This window comes from Silene latifolia, chromosome 11, assembly GCF_048544455.1.
Source record: "Silene latifolia isolate original U9 population chromosome 11, ASM4854445v1, whole genome shotgun sequence".
NCBI lineage: Eukaryota > Viridiplantae > Streptophyta > Magnoliopsida > Caryophyllales > Caryophyllaceae > Silene > Silene latifolia.
This window is the reverse complement of record NC_133536.1, coordinates 19,196,039-19,219,493: the sequence shown is the minus strand read 5'-3', so window position 1 is coordinate 19,219,493 and position 23,455 is coordinate 19,196,039. Positions and strand designations below refer to the sequence as shown.

Here is a 23,455-nt window from a genome sequence, read left to right as displayed (position 1 = left end):
GAAACGACCTCAGACACGTAGCAGAAAAATCCTGGAGAAAAAGAAACGTGACCCGGTATGACCTCTCGAGCTCAAATTAAAGTGTATAATACACGTTTTTCGGGAGACCAGGGTCCTGGAACAAAAATGTATGGAAATTGAATGACGGGTTCCTTAGGTTAGATAAAAACGTCACACAAATTTTGAGGAACAACGATGGTTATTTGAGGGTGCTTGAATGCGATAAACCAGGTTTGGCCGAAAAACGAATAATCTAAAAAAAACGATTCGTACTTGTTATTTGGGGCGAAAATCGAATAGAGTAATTACTGAAGCAACTACCGACACATGGTAGAAATCTGGAAGAAAAAAAAGGTTCGGAGAATGGAGGATTCCTCAGGTCAGACAAACAAAACAGACCACGCAAATTTTGAGGAAAAAAATATGGTTATTTTAGGGTGTCTGTATGCGATAAACCTGGCTTGGCAAAAAAACGAATAATTTTAAAAATGGATTAATACAGTTATTTGAGGCTGAAATTGAATAAGGTACTCCTGAATCGAGCGTGGACACATGGAAGAAAAATCATAAGAAAAAGAAATGTGACCCAATACGACTCCAGAACTGCTGAAATTAAGTGGTTTTCAGGATTTTAGGGTCCCGGAACAAAAATCTCATCGAATGGAAGGTTCCTCAAGTCAAATTAAGAAGCCACACAAAATTTGAGGGATAAAGCTTTACAGTGTTTACGCTCGGAATTAGGGGATGTCTATGACAATTGGTTTCGCAACAGTGTTGAAAAAGCGTATTTGCGACTGATAATTGCTTGTTGCAGAACCTAGTAGCAATCTACAACCTAGGTTGCACGGACACTCCTCCTAATCAGCGTTCCCGTGTCTAGGTTGCACGGACACTCCTCCTAATCAGCGTTCCCGTGTCGGACACCCGTGTCAGACACGACACTCGGCGGACACACGTCAAAACGTGTCGGACACTTGTAAAGCCGTGTCTAACTTTCATCTTTTATTTGGGCACGTGTCCGACACGTGTCCATGGTATTTTGAGCCGTGTCCATGGTATTTGGTCACACCTTTAAACGGAATCAAGTTGAATTTAAGGTAAATGGCGAGAATTGTTATATGGTTGAATTTTGTGGGGAAATAAGCTGAATTGGAGACAAATGATGTTCTTTAGACTAGTAATGAAATGTCGAAATAGATTGATTAAAAGTTGGTTTTTTGTTTTGAAAATGAGAATAAGTTATGATTAACGTAAGTTTTACTTTTACTTATTTAAATTTAATACTCCCTCCTATCCACTCTTTTCTTCTCTATTTCCTAAAACGGATTATTCAGGTTTTCTTCCCTTTCCTTTTTGAGAAAGTTTTTATTAATATTATACTCTTACCTCTTTCCACTCACCAAACCCCACTATATACTTTATTAATATTTAATTCTAATTATTCTTACCTCTCTCCAATAACCAAACCCCACTCATCACCTTTATTAATATTTAATCATAATTATTCATACCTCTCTCCAATTACCAAACCCCACTCATATATTTATCAATATTATACTCCCCACCCTTAATCCCCGTGCCACCTCAAAGGGGAAAAAAACGATGGATAGGACTTAGGAGGGAGTATTCAATAGTTTTTCAAAAAAAAAATCACACATATATAACTATAAAATATATATTTGATTAAATTTAAATAAAGTGTCTCGTGTCCTAAATTTCATGTGATGCCGTGTCACGTGTCCGTGTCGTGTCAGTGTCCGTTTTGGTGCAACCTAGTCTACAACTGCTTACTTCTTGTCACAATACCAAAAGCGGTGCAGTTTTCAAACACCAACGGTCGCAAATAGCAACGAAAATTGAAAGTTGAATTCTGCTACCGTTTGAATGGTTGCAAACGGGTCCAAAGGTGCAGAGGCACACATTAAGGCGACATAGCCAGGACTTATAAGCCAACACGTGTCCAGACGCTAAGCTTACGTCTTAATTAACAATTGACAGAAATGATACCATACAACAGTATATTAAGAACAATTGAAATATCCGAAAAATTCAAGACGTCAAAGCAAATAATATTCATCCGATGATCATTGATGTGAATTGAAACAGTTGCATTGTATATAGTTGAGACTAGCAATCTGGGCGTCTAGCTACATTTACCAAATGGTTATTTTCTGCAAACTCGCATTATAAACACTGTGCAAATGACTACATAATTATGGACCGTCTAGCTTTATTACTTCAACCATGCCATACGCGACCATGAGAAGCTCCGACATTCATAATTAAGATAACACATTTCCGGGCAGTATACTTGATATAGAACGCTGGTTTTAAGTTGATACCATCACTCTGCTGCAGCCTGTAGAGGCAAAACATCAAACATAATGTTCAGAAGACATATTTCTGTGATGTTTACTGTGTGTGTGAGCAATTACAGAGATTATAGAACAATTTTCCACAATTTCCAGGCAGGAAGACTGTAACCGAAATTTGAAGAAAACCGTGCAATACTGTTATTCATCAAGTCAGGCAGATACCAACTATGGTTGGCTCCACATCATAATTGATTAGATAAGCAGTACCTTTTTCATTTTCTACCGCTTAAACAACCCGTCACTTATTTCCTACTCCCTCCGTCCCAATCATTTGTTTACCTTTTTATTCTTTGTGAGGGGTACTTTACTCAAAGGTACACAAATGATTGGGACAAAATTGGAGTATATTAGTAGGATCTAATAACCGTTCAAAATACTTCACACTTCAAACATGTATCAAATAGTTCGAGCAATATGCAGTTATTAGCAACTACGAAGTATCACAACACCTTTAGCATCTCATAACTTTTTTCAGCCAATAGTGTGGCACATGCCACTTTCACCATTTCGCTAATTCCTTCCAGACTTACCAGTTAAGCACACCTCAAATTACACAGGAGCCTTGAAAGAAAACCTACGGAGTATAGGACTTTATAAAGGGCCGCTCAATTTTCAAGTGTACCAGGCCAATAAGATATGCATTGGAACAATGCACTAAAAGACATACAAGAAGCATAAATTGGAGACAGCTTACTTTATTTAGAGGGTTGTCAGGAGATTTCTTCCACGATTTCCATATCAGATCTTTGTACTGAGTATGAGTAAGTCCTGGTTTCTCTGCCTTCAGCCTTGGCATTTCAGCTTCTTCAAAAGCCTACACATTCAAAAGTTTGTCGCTAAAGATAAGAGAAAGGGCTAGCCAGAGGAGCGATATTGTAAAGAACATAACGGTACCACCAATAGCAGAATAAAGAGCTAAGCAGAAACCAGTTCTCGGAATGTAAGAGATAAGCGACAGAAATAATGAACGCAAGTAATTGATTCCCTCCCGCACGTGTTATTAGACAGGCCCTGTGAATGCGATTTATAGATACGAGCATACGACAATAAAGCACCATCCATGAAGTAACAATAAAACAGTCTCTGAGTCGCCACAAAACAAGTCATCATGTATACCTATTAGTTGAGACATTCAACTCACTCCAGCATGAGTGAATCTGCCGTTAAGTACACGGCTTCACCGACCACAATTACATCTGACTTAGTACCATAGACTAAGGGATACATCTTACCAAGTATATACTAAAGAGCAAGAATAAGCAGTCTCAAGGTTTGGAAGGTTTGTCACATACAAAGACCAGTCCATCAATCCTTGACAGACATCATTAAAGAAATTAACCACCACAAGAATCAAGTTTAAAACGATTAAAGACCAATTAATTTGTAAACAGCATAAAAACTGCCCAGATAAATATTCAAATTAACAAGCAATAAGCTACCAACAAACACAAATTTCTAAATCTACCATAAATGGTGCCTAAGTTTGCTAAACTGGGCTTCCTGTGAGATAAGCAGCACAAGCTACCATAACCAAGAGTCAAGTCATCTAGCATTATGAATTCTTCATAATTATTTTTCCTATAAGATCTTATGCAAACCGAGAAAACACATGCGCAAAGAGAAGTTACAAAAATGTGCAAACTCGGGAGGGGAAATCCATACACCAACAAATACTCCATAAAACAACCTGAAACCTCTACCCATACATATTTCATCAGCAGTCACTCGCCATAACCTCCATCTCTTGATAGTACAAACTTATGCAGAGAAACTTTGTAACATTACGTAAATCCTAATTTGAGTACAATTGTAAAATAACTGAATCATAGGATTCATGACAACATTCTTTCTTCAGTGCATTCTCACATTGTTGATCCTACACATTTTATTAATATAAACATTCCACATGCTGCTTAAGTATACCGTTAATTTACCTACCATACTAATATTACTACAATCCCACAACAGCAAGCAATATTACAAACCTCAAAATAATCTCTGTCGTGGTTCCACCTATACTCAAAACCTCACAGCAACTCATCTTAGTACTGTAATATTTCCAGGTCATTAGACTACACAATTCATCAATAAACTATAAGCTACAACCACACCCAAGCGAAGACAATAACACACACGCGCACACACGATCCCACCAACATAACACCAAACAGCACATTCGTAAAATTAGCCTCACAAAAAAAAGGATAGACCATTTTGTCACCAGTTACCACACACTACAAATGCACATCTTCAGTAGACTATCAAACCCTCACAAAGCCTCCATAAAACATAGGCTAAAGCCGAAACACTCGTGGATTTAACTCTTAGATCGATCAAACTCTTCTAACACCAAAAATCCCCAATAAAACGCACAAACACGGACTAAATGACCCTAAAAATGAACAAATACCTTATCATTTACACCAATCTAGAGTTTCAAACAACTAATTGTGAAAATCTCCAAAATAAACAGCAAAAACTTAAAAAGATAAGCCTCCATACTTCCATAGTACATAATCCACCAATCTTATCATCTAATCTCGTCTCTCACACACAACACACGTGGACGATACTCATATCTCAATTGAACTCTTCTAACCCCTAAAATCACCAACAACATGCATAAATTCTAGTCAAACAACTCTAAAAACGAATAAACTCCCCTACTGAATCCAACAACATATGTTTTCAAACAAATAATCACTAAAAACCTCAAAACATGCACCAAAAACGTCGACAAATCATCCAAAGTTCCAAACAAACTACCCAAAAAGAAGCTATAAACCGCTACTCAGGAAGATTATCAACAGGCAAACTCTCGTTAATCAAAATTTTAGCACATAGTAAAAATCCTATCAGCTACGCTCATCTATCACAAACAACACATATGCAGATTTTACTCCAAGCCTTATCAAACTCTACTACCTGCTAAATCATCAATAAAACGCATAAACACTGCTCAAATAACCCTAGAAACAAACAAAACACCTAATTATCTACACTAATCAACAATCCTAAAATCAAACAATACCCTAACTATCAAACCAATCTAGTGTTTCAAACAACAAATCACTAAAATCCACAATTAAACACCAAAAACATCAACAAATCTTTCACTAATGCAAAATTCACCAATGAAATGGCATTAAACTAATCAAAACACCTTACTACATCCAACAAAACACCTTAATACATCCAACAATCTAGTGTTTCAAACAACAAATCACTAAAATCACCAATTAAACACAAAAAAATCAACAAATCATCAAAACAAAATAACATATCTAGGGTTTTCAAACAACAAATCACCAAAAACAATAACAAAATCATCAAACAAAACGAAACAATAAACAACCTTAAAAGAAGCTTTAAGCCGTTTCTCAGGATGCTTATCAACAGGCAAACTCTCATTAACAACAATCTTCGCAATCGCTTCATCTAATCCATGCGCTTCAATAACACTTTCATCTCTATTCAAATTCTGCACCAAAACAATCTTCTCATACTCTTCCTCATCCGCCATCCGACTCATCTTCTTCTTCGCATCCTCAGCTCCTTTCGCAATCGCTTCCGCTTCCGCTTCCTTCCTTCGCCTTAATTCCGCTTCCGTCACCTTCGGAACCGGTACCGCTACTCTAGCAGCCTTCTTATCCGCCGCTTTCGATTTCAACGCTTTATCGATCTCCGCCGCTTCGATTTCCGCGAGACGGCGTGCTTCGGCTTTTTTAGCGGCGGTTTCGGCGCGTTTCGCTTCTTCTTCTTCGCGTTTTTTGGCGGATTTGGATTTTGGACCTTCTGCTGCTTGCCAGTATTGTTCTTCCTTTTCGCGAGCTTGTTTGTCGCGTTTTTCGGATTCGGATGCGGCTTTTCGGAGTCGTGCTTCTTCTGCTTTGGAGTTTACTCCCATCTTCTTCGGCATCTTTGGTTTTTGGTTTGGTTGATCAGTTCAATTCGATGTCTGGGAGATTGATTGTGTGTGTTGTTTTAGTTTTGGGGGAGGGATAGAGAAAGGAGAGTCGTGGAAAATGGGGATGTCGATTGCATGGTGTCATAGAGGACATAGACTCATAGGTAGGGATGGCAGTCGGGTCGGGCCAGATCCGAGGGTTGGACCTTAATGGGTTGGGTATGGGTTTTATTTTTCAAACCTAATGGGTATGGGTCGGGTATGGGTCTTAAAAAAATATTTCGGGTCCAGGTCCGGGTCTAAGTTATGAGACCAATACCCGACCCTTAGACCCTTTGTTTTAAAAAAGCACCATCAAAATCACAATTTTTCCGAATTTATACTAACAGATTGTAGAAAACAAAGCAACTAAAGTCTATTTCTTTTCTCTAATCCCATAAATTGATAAAACTCAACCAAACCCTTCTGACAATACCACCACTGTCACAAGGAAACCACCACCACAGCACTGATACGTGACCGTGGCAACCACCTCTCTAATAGGCGGCGACCAGCGACGGTCAGATGGAGACGGCTATCAAGTACGGTATTGATTTTATGGTTCTGAATTTGATTCTTTCACATGTATTTGGAGGTAAAATTAATTTAGGTCTTCTTTGTCTTTCTTAATCTCTTTGATATATATATTGGATTTAGTAGTGTACAATAGAGATTAATAAACTCATAATATTAAAGTAGTATGATTTTTTTTTTAATATTATATACCCCATAGTTGTTAATGCTGTTATTAAAGTGGCTGAAACTCGGACCCGTGGGTAGGCCCGGACCCTACTCATACCCATAGGGTCCGGGCATGGGTCCTCAAATTTTAGACCCTTGCACCTCTGGGTCCAAAAGAAAAATCTCAGAGTCCGGGTCCGGGTCTGGGTGGACCCTACCCATACCGGACCCCTTGCCATCCCTAGTCATAGGCAAGAGTACAAGACATAACAAACGGGTCAATTGGGTCTGTAACACCCCGGCCCAAACCGGGTCGGGAGCGGTTACTTATGATAGCTCACCAGAATGTGTACATGGCCACAGATCACGCATCCCGGGAACCTTCCCAGGAGGTCACCCATCCTAAGACTACTCCCAGCCAAGCACGCTTAACTTTGGAGTTCTTTCGCATGAATGACCATAAAAGAAAGTGCACTTTGTTGATATGAGTAGTACTTCAAATCCCTTTAAGCACTAGTCATTTAAGCATATCACTGGACCTCTTCAATTACCGTGGGGTGTTACAGGGTCGAATTCACGTCGATTTAAGTCGGGTTTGTTTCGTTATCGGGGTATTGGATTCAGTCGGATATCACACGCATCGTGAATCGTGAACAACGAATTTATCATGTCATTCAGTGATAATCGTGAAACGTGAATTGTGAATTGATAAGAGGGTATCCGTAATAATCTGGTAACAATGTATGTTATTAGCAAGTTATTTATGATCAGACCTGATAAACTGGTCAATCGGGTCGGATTCGGGACAGGTCAATCGGGTCGAAACATTTTGAGTTTGTTGGCTTCGGCGGGCCAGGTCGGCTTGCTTCGGGTTCGGTTATTTATTAGCAAGTTATTTGTGAATAATAATCAGTTGCAAGTTGCAACAACTTTTTGGTCCTGTTATACTGGGTCGGGTCAATTTGGGATCAGGTCTTGAGTTCCGGTGTCGGGTCGGGTTATTCGTGACATGTTTGGGTCAGGTCAATTTTATCAGGTCTATTTATGATAATTATTGTGCAATAATAAACAATCTGGTTGTGGTTATATTGAGTCGAGTTAGTTCAATTACAATCAAAATGGGAACTTTAGATTAGGTGTTGGGTCGATACCGATTAAATTATTCGGGTCTGGTTAATTCTTATCGGGTCTAATTGGTGTGGGGTGTAAATGGGCTTTAGCGAGTGAAATCTAAGTTTTGGGAAAAGGCCAACAATCTGTTTCGTTAAGATGGTTTCCGACGAATGCAACACTTGGCTCATATTTAGTTCAGTCCGTCTTATTATAGACGGACACTATCCGTCTATAGCTATAGACGGATAGCGTCCCTCTCACAAATTAAAGTGGATAGTGCAAATGGGGGTATCCATTTTCCACCCACTTGTACTACCCACTTTAATTTGTGAGAGGGACACTATCCGTCTATAGTTATAGACGGATAGTCCGTCTATAGTTATAGACGGATAGTGTCTGTCTATAATAAGAATTTGTGTATTTAGTTTACGGACGTAATCTTATTAAGGAACACCTGTATGATGTCGCATACTAATGTCGAATAGATTTCTGTTTAAAGACATACTCCGTACATTTTAAACAATAAATGATTAGATAGATCGATGAGATAAAAAAAAGAGAAAGAATGAAGGTGAATTCTTGTTCATATATTAATATGGTGTATTTTTGTCAATGTTACGCTTAAGGCTGATATAAACATCTTAAGAAAAAACAACTAATTTATTTACGTATTAGATTGTCCTCGATTCTTTAAATAAAACGGATTCACTTACTGGTAACGAATACTTGTAAATAAGAACAAAAGTCCAGCTCGAGTAGGGCGGGATACTTCTTAGCAAGATAGAGAAGGGCTATCTTCTTTGATCCTGCAAAAAGCTAGGCTAGACCTTGCTTATTTTCCTCTAGTTTGAACTCCCACTGCATGTAATCTTGATCCCATTGTCTTGTATAGTAGGCTCTTTCTCTGATTGAATCCTGAAAGGCCCTCAAATCAAAACAAAAGGCGACCAGCTTTCAATAAGAGTTTTTACGTTACGCTGCTCCGTAGAGAGATTCTTTTTTCAGTATCCCGTTCAATGATGGAGGTTATTTTGGGGTAAGGGATCTCCGAACAACTAATAAGACTTGTACTGCATTGCCTTCTCCAGATTCTTCGCATCGGCGGCACAATTGATCGTGGATTATCAATAAAACTAGAATGCTTATTGATACAGGGGGGAAAGATCCTTTCTCTTTCAGTAGATCTATGGGACTCATGCCAAATTCTTTGATTAAGCAATTCCACAAGTGGAAAGATCAATATATTCCCGCTACTCTTTCAAAATACAAGCCCTTTCTCGATTCTAACCCATGTAGCTTCATAGGAGCGCCTCTAGTCCCTAAGATAGTGAACTTTGCTTATCGTTATTGTACTGAACAACATTTCCATATCATTGACTTCACTATGTCATTATTCAAGGGCTGAAAGTTGGGATCGATTGAAAGAATTATTCCAACAATTTGGGCTCTTATATTGCCAAACTCCTATTCGGGAAAATATCATGTCTAGCTATAGCCGTCTAGGTTGTGGTTTACATGATCTCATTCTGCAGAAATCTTTCTTAACAGAGTTCCATTTTCTCACTAAAGTTAATGCTAATCGGTCGGAATTCAGTCATTTTACGCGATGCTGGGAATAAGCACAACCGAAGTCGTTTCAATCTCCTTGTGTCACCACAACCCACCCACCAGTCCTTAACGAAGTCACATACATCTTTACTTGGCTCGACCAACTTCTTCCGATGCCTGCTCGCTTTTTCACTCGACTTGGAACGAAAATGCCACACCCCTATACGAGAGTGAAACCGCAGCTAGTTAGCCAAAGCTAAATCTCAAGAGCAAACAAGCAACGGACTGAGCGCCTAGCGCGAAAGAAGAAGCAACCGCTTTCGCGCCGTTGCGCGTGAGTCACGCGCATACGTATTCTTGCCGGGAGTCAAATCAATGTTAGGGGAAATAGGCAGCTGCAGTCTTTGTTTCATAAAAAGAATAAATGAGGTTTGAAGAGGCCCATAGACAGAACATATCGAAATAATACCAGGTGCGGGAGATTCAATTAACCGAGACTCAGAAGTTGAAATTTCACCTCTACCATCAATAGGTTTAGCTAAGGCATTTATAACACGACCTAAATAAGCATCACTCACGGGTATCTGAGCAATTCTTCCTGTTTCTTTTACAGAACTTCCTTCTTGTACCAGCAAACCATCACCCATTAATACAACACCAACATTATCTGATTCTAAATTCAGAGCAATACTTATTGTTCGCTCTTCAAATTCTACTAATTCACCTGCTGTTACTTCATCAAGACCGTGAATACGAGCAATGTCGTCACCCACTTGAAGTACGGTACCGGTATTTACAACTTTTCACTACTACAGATACAGGCTATAACAACGGTTAAAAACCATTGTTATATAAAAAAGCGGACGGTGTTAAAGCGTCCGTTGTTAAAGGTTTTAACAACGGTTGGCTTTTCTAAGAAACCCGTTGTGAAAACTATTAACAACGGTTTAAAGTAGAAAAAACCGTTGTGGAAAGTGTGACTAATTTTTGGTGGGAAAGTTATAACAACGGTTACCGTAGAAAAAATCGTTGTTATAACTAAAGACAACGGATTTTTTTTAAATAACCGTTGTTGTTGATTTTTAAAAAAAAAATTTAAATAATATATTACTAGATGCATGTGCATTATTACTATGCCCCTTATAATTCCGTTGCATACATTATTACTGCCAAATCCCTGCATATGAAAGGACAATATATGGAATAAGAAGGGTTATAAGATTTGAAGCAGATATGATGGCATAACTTCCTAAACATATATTAATTAAAAAACAACTCAAACGATACATTACTAAGTATAAATTCATGCATTATCTCAATAACCATTCCATTATATCACTATCTCCACGTCCTAAACTCCAAACCCTAAATCTTTAAAACAAACACCAAACTTTTTTCAACAATGAATGATACCATCCGTAATACATGCATTATGACCGAGTACAACAAGAGTTTCATCTGCCGGTTGCTGGACATCGAGAGGAGGTTCAGGAGCTACCTTGAGGAAGCTCGGATCGCACTCAAGGCCGCCAAAAAAAATGGCTTAGCAGAGCCGCGGATAATGCAACTATATGACGATATAGCATCTGTGGAACGAAAACTCGAAATAGCAAAGGAGGAGAGGATGGATATCATAGAAGAGAATAAGACTCTCTTTGCATATCTAAGAATTGCATTTTTAGCAATGTAATAAGTTTTTTATGTATTTATATATTAGTTATTAATTAAGTTTATGCATTCCTCTCTATCATCTTCTTCTTTGTTTTATTTATTTAATTTGTTTTACTAGCTAATAAACGTAGAAAAACAACAGTGACAAAACTAATTAAGCGAATAATACTTAGAGAAAGAACAATAATGATCGATAAAAATACATGCAAATAAAATAATTAGAGAAAGAAAATAATGACGGAAATGACAAAACCTAAAACCATAAAGCAATAAATATTTACCTGATAATTAGAGAAAGTAGGAGACGATGACAACAACAGTTACGGAGATGATAAAGCGACGATGAGAAAAGAGAGAAAGAGAGAAAGAGATGATGAGAAAGTGTGTATTTGTGTTTGTGTATGTTTGTGTTTGTGCTAGGTTTGTGTTTGTGGCTGTAGCTGATCTGTGTTTGTGTGGTTTATATTATAGAAAGTATTGACAACGGTTTTTACACATAAACCCGTTGTCATTAGATTATATTAACAACGGTTATTAAGAAAACCGTTGTTAAAAAGTACTAACAACGTGTTTATGTATAACCGTTGTAATTACTTTTCACTAACTTTGCGCCAAATTATTAACAACGGTTTTAATGTATTACAGAGTAAACTGTTGTTATTAGTTTTTATATTAACCATGGTTGTGCAAGTTTCACCCGTTAAAACCTATAACAACGGTTATCAACAAATAACCGTTGTAATTAAGTTTAGTAAAATTCGCGCCGTCCATTCTACAACGTCTTATGGTGATTTTTTTGAATAAGCGTTGTTACAGGGCCGTTGTAGTTGCCTGGATTTATAGTAGTGTTTACTTCTCGATTATATTTTTTAATACGTTCCTGGATAATATTGCTAATTACGTCGGCGTCTCATGGAAAGTCTCTTTGTTAGGGAAGAGGACGAACCGTAGGATACGTTGGTTGCAGTTCCTTCGGGTCAGGGGTGGACCGGCCATAGATTCGAATCCTGTCGCCTTTTTTGTGGATAATTATGTGGTTATCGGATGATGGGAATAACAAAGCAGAAATTTAAAAATGAGCACGAAATGTCAATATATGAATTGTTTCATTATTCATTATTTCTGGGTCTTTTCATTGCATTCACTTACAACAAGAAACAACCACCAACATCAACATTAGAAAAAAAAAAAGACTACACATCAACGGTATTAGTTTTTGGTGTAAACCGGGGCGTCCACCGTCAACAGCTGTGTATAACCCCCTCGTCACGGTGCTCTCACGAAGAGGTAAACGGCTAGCCAGAGAGTTTGCTCCATTCCCATAAGCAGGGATCGAACCTCTGACCTCATGATTAAGGGATGGGGCGAGCAACCACCACACCAAATCCATTTGGTTACATCAACGGTATTAGTAAGCATTACAAAATAAACTTTTCATGCTCAAAAAATTCTGAAATATTTTGTATAAAGTTATGCAAATCTATAAAATATTATTAAAAGGTTAGCCTAAAAATGCCACATAGACAATGCCACATGGGATGAAAAAAAGCCACGTACACAATAACAATGTGACCTGGCAAACTAATATGACATGAATAATCAATTTATTATTATATTGCATTAATTTAATTCACTTATTTCCTTTAAAAATCCATCCATATTTCATTAGCTTTAAACTTAATTAACTAAAAAAACAACAATAAAAAAAATACTCATTAACTATAAGTTAATAATTTCAAGATATTTCATATGGGGTAGTATTATATGTATTCGAAATAAAAAAAAACTGAATACATAAGAAAATAAGAAAGAAGAAGAATAAATAAAGTTGAAAACAAAAAAAAATTATATCTATACAATATTATTAAAAGGGGAACTTAAAATGTCACGTATACAACGCCACCTAGCATTAACAAAAAAACCACGTCACTTATTATACATGACATGACAAATTTTTAATGTGACATGGCGAATAAATATGACATGAATTATCAACTTTTCATGACATTAATTTAAATATATTATTTTCCAAAATTTATGAAACCCTTATAAATTTACATCAAAGTTTCATAATTTATAATTAAAATTGACATTTTTATTGAAACTTTTGTAATACAACATGTTAATAAATTAATTAAAACTTTTCATATTATTTAACACCCATCATTTTTATAAAGTGTTTTTTCCTATTTAATTAATTTTTGTAATAAAACATGTTAATAAATTGATTAAAACTCTTTATAATACTTAACAGTTAACACCCGCCAAATTAATTAACATTTATTCCTATTTAATTAATTATTATAATAAAATATGTTAATAAATTGATTAAAACTCTTCATATTGCTTAACCTCCACCATTTTCATTAACTTTTATCTTATTTAATTCACCTCTTTGAGTTTCTCGGCATATTATCTTATTCAACAATAACACAAAATAAATTAAAAATAAAATTTAAATATTGGAATCTATGGTTGTGTAATGGCGATAAAAGCTATATTAAACCTATAATAGTTTATATTCACTTTATTTATTTATTTAATACCTATTTTTCATTTACCAATCAGATTCTAAGTTGTGGGCTATATATTTCATGGTTTAATTTATTTGATTATATATTTTATAGTTTCTAAGTTTAACATATATTTGTATGTTGTTGTTGATGTTGTTGTTGTTGTTGTTGTTGTGGTGGTGGTGGTGGTGGTGGTCGTGGTGGTCGTGGTGTAATCCTACGAAGTATATTTTAATTTTTATGTTTTTGGGTTTTATGAATTGTTTGCTTTATATCTAAATTCATGTTTTTCTTTTGGTTTTAAATTGATTTACATGTGACAATAATGTTATTATTCGTTTGTCAAGTTGTTGTCATGTTAAAGTTTTACCTTTTGGTCAATGTAATTTATTTTTATTATATACTTCCTCCATTCAACTCCACTCTACCACTTTCTTTTTTCACGTTTGCCAACGCGTGTTTTACGCGTTAAATATCGTTAGCTACGTATTTGCAAAAAATATAAAAGTTAGATATTTTTAATATACTTGTAGACGAATCAAGCAAGATCCCACATGAATATATTTCCACTTATGTATCGAGAGAAAATCGAAATTGAACACACAATTGTGAATAGTGTACAAAAGTGAAATAGGTAGAGTGGAGTTGAATGTAGGAAGTAAATTTTAAAGTATCATAAAATGTATGTGACTGGAGATAAGAAAAACATCATGTGGGTAATTTGAAGAGGGAAGAAATACAAAAGGCACAAAATGAGATAAAATCAAAGGTAAAAAAAATGTAAGGTATAAACTCATAAGTTATGAATGTATTTTTTATTAATTAGTAGATAATCTCAAATAAAAGAACACATATTTTGTGTTAAATGTCAATGGGTTGGAAAGTTTCTGGAACAAATTTTGGATAACAATTTTGTTCAAATAACGATAATTTATTTCATACTCATATATTATCTTGTACAATACGGAGTACATCGTAATTTGTGCAAGAATTTGTTACACATTTATACTCAAAGTTAAACATTGGTGTTCAATTTTACGTTTAAAAATAAACGTCAAAATTATAATAAAACATAATTATTTTGTTGGTTAGTACATACTAAATATTGAGTTATTTTTTTTATAGGGACGATTGATTGGAGAACGAAAATTATATGTAGAAGTGAAATAATAGAATCGATTAAACAATTATATATTGAAGTCTAACTATAAGATTTACGACATCAATGTGAATGACTAATAATATTTTTTTTTTCAAATGTATGATTTATTTTGGTATTCGTTGGGGTTTTTTCATCATTTTACCTTTGAAAACAGTCTTCACCTACTTGACTTTTTTAATTTATCGACTTTGATCTTTACGTTAACATGTCAATGTCCGTTATTTAAACACGCGATCTATCATTAATTATTCATGAGGTGATCTTACTATGTGGTTTGATATTTTACAAAATTACAATTTCTAGAAACATTAAAAACATCACATTAAAAACAAAATATCCTGTAAATTCCACGGGTCACAAAACTAGTTTGTGCTAAAACACCTTTAAAATATATTCCGTAGTTTCTAACAAGTTTCTAGATTGCTTTGGGAATTCGGACTTTGGAGTGCAAAAAAACTCACCTTTCAAATTATTTGATTATACATAGTTTTCAATTAACTAAATATTTTATACTTCTCATAAATTTATAAAAGTTGCATATTTAGATATAAAAATATACTCCATCAGTAACGAAATTGAATTTATAACATGTGCCAACCAATGAAATCCCTCTGACTCAATCTATGGTCAACATTTTTTTTGTATTACGGTTATTTTAACTAAAGATAAATAAAAATAATTTACTACTCCATATCTAGTCATTTGTACCACCTGGCCTCACAAGTCACAATTCTCATTTAGAACACAAATACATTTACTTTCTCTTGAAACCAAACAAGCCTCAGAGTTTTCTCTCAAAAAGAAGAGAAGTTCTTATTTAAGACGGATATATATATATATCTATCTTAAATAAAAAGCATGTCAAATAGATATATGAAATAAAAAAGTAAATTGATAGGAGATGGTAAAATCTTGTCTTATCTATTTACATCAGGTGGCAGTTGATCCAGCCATTTTCCATATTCAGTTAAGTTTACTTAGCTTAGGGGTCCCCCGTACCGTGGAGTTTTGAGGTTGCCAGGATTTGAACCTGTGACCTTCGGTCCATAGATGAACCAACTCAGCCAAAATCTAAAGGTGATGGTTAAGGCCCAACTATTATAAATACTTCTATTAGGCGGAACCGGGCCTACAATTTTGGCCACCGAATTTATAAGTTTTACTAATAAAATTCAATATAAACATCAACGTGTAATACACTTATACATTCATATTTGGAGCCTCACTTTTTTGTGGTGCATCGGACCTCCCTAACTTTAAGACGCCTCTGATATCTTAGCTCAATGCAATTTAGTTCATCACCCTTCCGCTAAAAAACCCGGACGTAATTTCGAAAAGAAAGATTATAGACCAAACTCAGAAGCTTTAACGATGCAAATTGTGGCCCCAAACAATCAAACATGATGTTAATTAAGAAGCGTGCGTTTGTTCGCCAACTCTATACGCCAGAATATAATCCAACTCACGAATTAAAAATCTACCAAATATGTTTTCTTTATTACCAGAGTCCAGAGCTAATAATCCAATTAGTGACTTTTTTGAGTTAACAAATACACGAAAATACATAATTAATTAACGCCAACTCATTCTCCTTAGACCATGATATGTATAATTAAGTCCCTTCTTCACGGGTAAATCTTATTTAAGACGGAGTATTTGTCTTAAATTTTAAAATAAGTCAAATACTACCATATGGTGATAAAAAGACAACTTTTTATATCTTTTGGGCAACTTGTCAGATAATTTGCCATGTAATTGATTTGTCTTATCCTTAAAGACAGATAATATCCGTCTTAAATAAGTATTTATCCTCCCTAATTAACATGTGATGTTCTCTTGTACCCAAATTTACCGCAGAAACCACGGTAAAAACGTAGTACAAGTAAGTTGAGATGACAACAAAATTTAATGTCTGACGACAAAGTTACTGTTTTCATAGTTTCTACGGCCGAGATTCTCTACTTGTGATGTTACCTGCAATCGTCTGATATTCTTAGTTTCAACGGCCAAGATTCGTAGTTACTGTTTTTAACTCCCATCTTACCAAACATAAATTTAACCTTCTTTTTCCTACGAGTAGGTCTCCTGAGAGACGATCTCTCAATAAGCTTTATTGAGAGATCATTGTACAATTTTAAGAAAAAATGATATTGAAGGTAATAAAATAGGTACAGATCATGATTAATGATAAAATGGTCTCATTTATTATGTAAATATGTACGAAATTACTATGTTACGATCAACAACAAAAGAGGTACAAAATACAAATAAGAAGGTACGAAATATTGGTTTCTCAATAACTTAGTGAGAGACCGTCTCTCCTAAGTTTTAGTGTTTAAATTGGGTGTAATAGTCACAACTAACAAGTATGAATTCATGTTATGAGATAAATAAGTTGTTTTTTAATCTCACGTATATAATATCGCTCCTAAACTTAATCTAATGTTCTTCAATGACCTAAATGTTCAAATTTGATCTTTTTAATGTTAGTTGAGCGGCTGCCAAAACATAAGAAAATAATGTTAGTTAGCAATTTTAGTTGAATAAGTAACTTTTTAATATGAAAAAATATTGTTCCGGGTGTAATTCCAGAGCAAGTATTGTTACCACCCGTGGCTTGTAGAATGATGTCTTGAGTTGAATCCCTCTTGTCTTTATCGTTCCTCTCGGCCTCTCCTGCAACAATGAACGAACTGAGGGCTTGGCTTTGTACCAAGCGTACTCACTCCGACGCTCAAGTCAGTAGACTTAGAGAGAAGTTATAACTTGGCGAAGTATATATTGTAGAGAGATAAGGAAGATAATACCAGATGAATAGTGATTCTTAGGTTAAATTGTGGATCCTTTCCTCAATGAAGGTTGAGGAGTATTTATAGACTTTCACCTTTTGTCACGTAGTGGCCAAGTGGCCAAGTGGCTAGCAGGTGGAAAGACCGTTATACCCTCGGCCGATGGAACCATGGCAGACCGGCCGAGGGGCCTTGGATATGAGCACGCGGATATGTGTCCGGTGGTTGCCATCCGAGACCAGTGACAGTAGATGGGCCTGCATCGGCTAGGTTGTCTAAGTCGTTGACTTCTTTGTGGATACCTTTGACCTTGCTCAATATGTTGACTTGGTCAGCGGTGCAGAATATGCCCCATCAATTTGCCCCCAGCGTAGTCTATGCCGTGGTATGGGCTCCGATGTATGTTGAGCGTATATTCTGCGCAAGTAATTTTGCAAAATTTTTCTGCATCGGCTTCTTCTAATGCTCCGGCTTCTTCTACCTCGGCCTGGTTCTGCTTAGGCCGTACCATATCCCCCCTCCACATGGATGTGTAAAGGGCATCCGATGTGGAAAAGAGAGTGACGCTGGCCGAGACCAGGGTTGAGAGTGCCGGTTGTTTTTGATTGCCCCCGGCCGGTGCTACGTAGCTTGGTTGATCAAGAGGCCGGCGGAGAGCAGATACCTAGGAATTTGCTGAGGAAGATGAAAAGGCAGAGAGATATGAAGGGGCGTGTTGAAGACGCTTGGTCACTGTTGCATTGATTGACGTTCAACTGTTACAACGATTGACATTCCGTGGTTGCATGTCCGACACGTGTCCTTTTGATTGATTGGTCGACGCTTCATGGGCTGTGCCCTGATTGGTCCTTCTTCATGGGCTTTTTCCTATATATAGGGCAGTTATTCCGTGAAATTAGCCACCAATTTCATTCTCTCCAAAATTCTCTTCTCTCTAAACTTTCAAGGGCTTCTTTGTCTTCTATTTTTCAGAGTTGTTACTCCGGCGAGTGCTTTTCTTCAAGGTAAACAAACAATTTTTTTTCAATCTTTATTTTGTTAATCGTTGCTACCATGTCTACTGCTGACGCCGGGACTAGTACTTCTGCGCCGGGGGGTTCCCCGTCGCGTCTCGATGAGGAGGGGATTTTAGACGCCATCCCAATAAGGTTTGGGGGCCCTAGGTCTCCTCCCCCCGAAGTCAATCCACAAATTTTGAAGGAATGGGAGGATGAGGATGCTGATGATGATGGTGATGAGAAGACTCCTTCTGAGGGGGAGAGGCCGCATCTTCCGGATCACGGCGAGGCCTGTTCGACCAGTATTGACCGCGCCTGGTTTGGCAAATTCGCCCGTTGTTCCGGTGAAACTCTTTTCGAGAGTCATTTCTCCTTCGGTGAGGGGTACAAAATTGTTATCCCCAAGGAGGGTCAGGCGGTCTGTTGCCCTCCCCCGGGTCATATCGGCGTATATATCAGGCACCTGGAGTATGGGCTCCGGTTTCCTTTGAATGAATACGTCATGGCCATCATCAAAGCTATGAACGTTGCTGTGGCCCAACTGCATCCGTTGGCCATGAGGACGATAGTCGGCTTTGTGTGGCTCTGTCTCTTTAGGGGGGAGATCCCAACAGTTAACTTATTCCGCCGCCTTCATCATCTACGGCCGTCAATCGCCGGTAAAGTGGGGTGGTACAGCGTGCAGACGGAGCCGGGCTTCGTCTCCGTGTCCAAACTTACTTCTTGCAAGGACTGGCAACGGCGATGGGTGTATGTTCAAGTGCCGGAGGACTACCCATTGCCTCGGTCTTTCCAGAGCCCTGTTTACTTGCGGTGTGAGAACAGGGAAGAGTATGAGGAATGTATCTCCGGGGTAAGGTTAAGATGGACGCTTCGATGGTCCTTCTTACTGCGGATGAGAAGCGGGCGTCTGTTGTTTGATCCGAGAAGGGATGGCTGCCCCGACTCGGATTATTCTTCGAGGATGAGTGCTTTGCCACGTCGGCCTCATACCGGCCCTCGGCCGGGGTGAGTGGGGTCGGTGTGAGGCCCATCTTTACTGTTATGCTCATTTTTGAGCTTAGTTTTACTCCTTTTATGTAACCCTTGTTTGATTTCTTGCAGATCGGTTTGGCAGGATGCATGCGAGAGGACCTTGAAGAGGTTAGGGCTTGACAAGGACGGGAAGGTCGTTCAGCGGCATCCTACGGCTGACTTTCGTGATCGTAGACTGGCTCCCAACGAACTTATGGACAAGCAGCTGAGGGCGTTGGATCCGGAGGCGGCCCAAGCACGTGTTTTCGGAGGCGTGCCGAAGAGATCAAAGAAGGCAGCGTCCAAGTTGGCGGCGGCGTCAGTGCCTACTCCCTCTTCGACCCTAGTGGTCCAGAAGGATCATGTGGAGATCATCGACATCACTGAGGGGGTGGTGACTGCTGCTAAGGGCCCTTCTTCTCCGAAGAAGAGAAAAGAGCCACCGTCTTCTTCCACCGTTGCCGAGGAGAGGCCTGCCTCAGCCGGCCCTCCAACTAAGAGGGTCCAGACTGGTACGGATCTAACTTGTGGTTCGGATTTAGCTGGTTCGTTGAACATTCCTGATGACAGACTTTTTGACGTGTCAATGCATGGTGACATGGATGCTCTGTGTAAATTTTTTGTAGATCCACCGTCGGCAGTCGCCGTTCTCACTGAACGGCAATTAGAGAAGCAGCCTGAGAAGGCTATTGAGAAGGTGGGTGATAGAAATGTCACCGTTGACTCCTCAGCCCATAAGATTCCTCCCACCGAGCTTGTGGCAGAGGGTGTGAAAATATATAAGAGGCTGGCGAAGTGGACCCAACAAGCCGGCTCCCACATCATGGAGCAGGAGAAGGCCATGGCCCAAGCTGGGCCACTGATCGCAAGGCTTAAGCTTGATCTCTCCGCTGCAAAGGGGGAAGCCGGGAAGGCTAAACTGGATCTCCTTGCTGCCAAGAAGCGTGTGGAGGAAGCTGAGAAGCTGCTAGGGGCCGAGAGGGCCAAAGTTGAGGATGCTGATGCCGCCACTGCCAAGATGATGGAGGAGCGGGACAGGTATAAGGGCGCTTATGACGCCGTGGTTGCCAAGAGGGAAGAGTGGAAGGATCTGTTCCATAACCAGGCGGAGGCGCTCAGGGACACGCAGGCTACCCTTGCTCAAAGGGAGAAGGATATTGAAATGCTTCAAGATGATCTCCTCCCTAAAATGTGCGCCCAATTCCGGGACCAGGCCGAGGAGGCGACCAGGGAGGCAATCAAAAAGCTCATCCTCGACGGCTCCTTCCCGTGGGATAAATTTGACCAGCTTCTGGATGAGATGGCGATCTTTGCGGAAGCGGCAGCTGCATGAGAAAGCGGAAGCGGCGAGGGCGGCTCAGATAGCTGAGGCCAAGGCGGCCTATGATGCAAAGGTGAAGGAGGCTGAGAGGCTAAAGGCACTTGAAAATGTCGAGCCCTCTTCTGAGCCGGCCACCGAAGATCTTTGCTGCTGCGATGGAGGGCAAGAACGAGGCATAGGGAGACGGGCGGTCGTCACCAGACTCACCCGGCATCTCGGATAGCTTTAGCTGTTCGGGGGCCAACTATTGAGCCTTTCCTCCCTGCCATTTTTTGGCGCTTCAAATGATCTGTTTGTAATCTTTTGCTTTTCTTTCCCTTGTTTTGTTGTAAAACTCTTGGTAGGTTGTGTTTAGGCTTATCCCTATGGGGACGGCCGTCGTCTGTATTCTTTTTGTAATCATTTTTAATATAGTTTGTCTTTTTGGTCCTCGGCTTGGCCGGGGCTTTGATCACGATCCTTCACTTATCTTCTTGCGTTATTAATTGAGTGCCTTCGTTTTTACCGTCGGCATGGCCGAGGCAGTTAGAATGCATATCTCAACTGTGTTTAACGTCTTTTTAAACATGTCGGCATATTGGTCGCCTCCTCTTTCACTCTCGGTCTTGCCGAGGCGTCGATTGCGCTTCCCAACCGCCGTTGTGGACATGTTAGCGTATCGGTCATTGTGTCCCCGTCGCTCTCGGCTAAAGCCGAGGTAATCGGGGTTATGGCTCGATAGCATTTCTTCTAGCGTATCGGTCATTGTGTCCCCGTCGCTCTCGGCTAAAGCCGAGGTAATCGGGGTTATGGCTCGATAGCATTTCTTCTAGCGTATCGGTCATTGTGTCCCCGTCGCTCTCGGCTAAAGCCGAGGTAATCGGGGTTATGGCTCGATAGCATTTCTTCTAGCGTATCGGTCATTGTGTCCCCGTCGCTCTCGGCTAAAGCCGAGGTAATCGGGGTTATGGCTCGATAGCATTTCTTCTAGCGTATCGGTCATTGTGTCCCCGTCGCTCTCGGCTAAAGCCGAGGTAATCGGGGTTATGGCTCGATAGCATTTGTTCTAGCGTATCGGTCATTGTGTCCCCGTCGCTCTCGGTTAAAGCCGAGGTAATCGGGGTTATGGCTCGATAGCATTTCTTCTAGCGTATCGGTCATTGTGTCCCCGCCGCTCTCGGCTAAAGCCGAGGTAATCGGGGTTATGGCTCGATAGCATTTCTTCTCTTTGGGTGACTGCCTGGTGGCAATTGTGGAGGGGACAAGCACTTTGATGGAAAACTTGGGTGATTCATTTGTTTGTTATGATCGTGCGTTGGGGTGTCCACAATGGGTTTGGACACCTCCGCCGCTATACAAAGTACTTCCTTAAGTTGTCGGTGTTCCAATGGCTCATCAAAGGCACACCCCCCATGTCTGTCAGCCGGTATGTGCCCGGCCTCATTTCTTCAACCACTTTGTAGGGACCCTCCCGTTGGCCGTCGTTTACCATGAATATTTCCTTTGTTGGTGGCGGCCGACTTCCTTAGGACTAGGTCTCCTATTTTTAAGTCCCTTTTGTGGACTCTGATTTTGTAGGCTCTTTTCATCCGGTTTTGATATCCGCCAAGTTGAGGCGTCTTTGTATCTCGGCTTTCTTCGACCAGGTCTAGGGAGGCTTTCAGGCCTTCCTCGTTTTCAATTGGGTTAAAGGTAGCCGTTCTGAATGTTGGCACCGTCGCTTCAATTGGTAGGGATCGCCGGAACCGTAGACTAAGTGGAAGGGGTGTACCCGTTGCTTCTTTTTCCGTGGTCCGAAGGGACCACAGGACACCGGGTAGTTCATCGGCCCACCTTCCCTTAAGGTCTTCAACTGTCTTCTTCAAACCGTTGAGGATTGTTTTGTTGTCGCCTCGCCGCCCGTTGTTCTGTGGGTGGCGAGACGGAGGAGTATGCAAACTTGATGCCAAGCTCTTCTAACCGATTCATTATCAGTCACTCCAAAACTCTCGGCCGTGGTCAAATACCATAACTTGGGGTAATCCGAAACGAGTTATAACATTTTCCCAGATTACCTTTCGACGGCCGTGTGGTCTTCGCCGCATCGCTACGGCTTCAACCCATTTGGTGAAGTAATCAACGGCGACGATCAAGAACTTCCTTCCTCCGGAGGCCGTTGGGAACGGCCCTAGCATGTCCATCCCCCACGGTGCGAAAGGAAGGGGACTAAGCACCGGTTGTAGGTCCCGGGAGGGAGCGTGTACACGGGGCATGCATCGACGGTTCGTGCACTTCTTGGTCTTTGTTCGGAATCTTGAAGCATGGTGGGCGAAGTAGCCGGCTCGGAGAGCCTTGTGGGCTAGTGT

The 23,455-nt window shown here is 39.5% G+C and overlaps 1 protein-coding gene across 1 annotated transcript; it reads right to left on the bottom strand.

The window, feature by feature from the left end:
- Positions 1-2,057: 2,057 nt before the first annotated feature.
- LOC141611290 (uncharacterized) lies at positions 2,058-6,461 on the bottom strand. Its single transcript, XM_074429802.1, has 3 exons — positions 5,731-6,461; positions 3,070-3,189; positions 2,058-2,359 (listed from the first exon to the last, which is right to left on the bottom strand). The coding sequence occupies exons 1-3, from the start codon at positions 6,292-6,294 to the stop codon at positions 2,345-2,347; spliced, it is 699 nt and encodes a 232-aa protein (XP_074285903.1). The 5' UTR covers positions 6,295-6,461; the 3' UTR covers positions 2,058-2,344.
- Between the last annotated feature and the right edge of the window lie 16,994 nt (positions 6,462-23,455).

What these genes read in the sequence shown, in the direction of transcription:
- LOC141611290 (XM_074429802.1), bottom strand. Translation starts at nt 6,294, where the DNA reads ATGCCGAAGAAGATGGGAGTAAACTCCAAAGCAGAAGAAGCACGACTC. An exon ending in GGCTTAAAGCTTCTTTTAAG is followed by an intron (nt 3,190 to 5,730) that starts GTTGTTTATTGT and finishes TTGAATGTGTAG; the next exon opens with GCTTTTGAAGAAGCTGAAAT.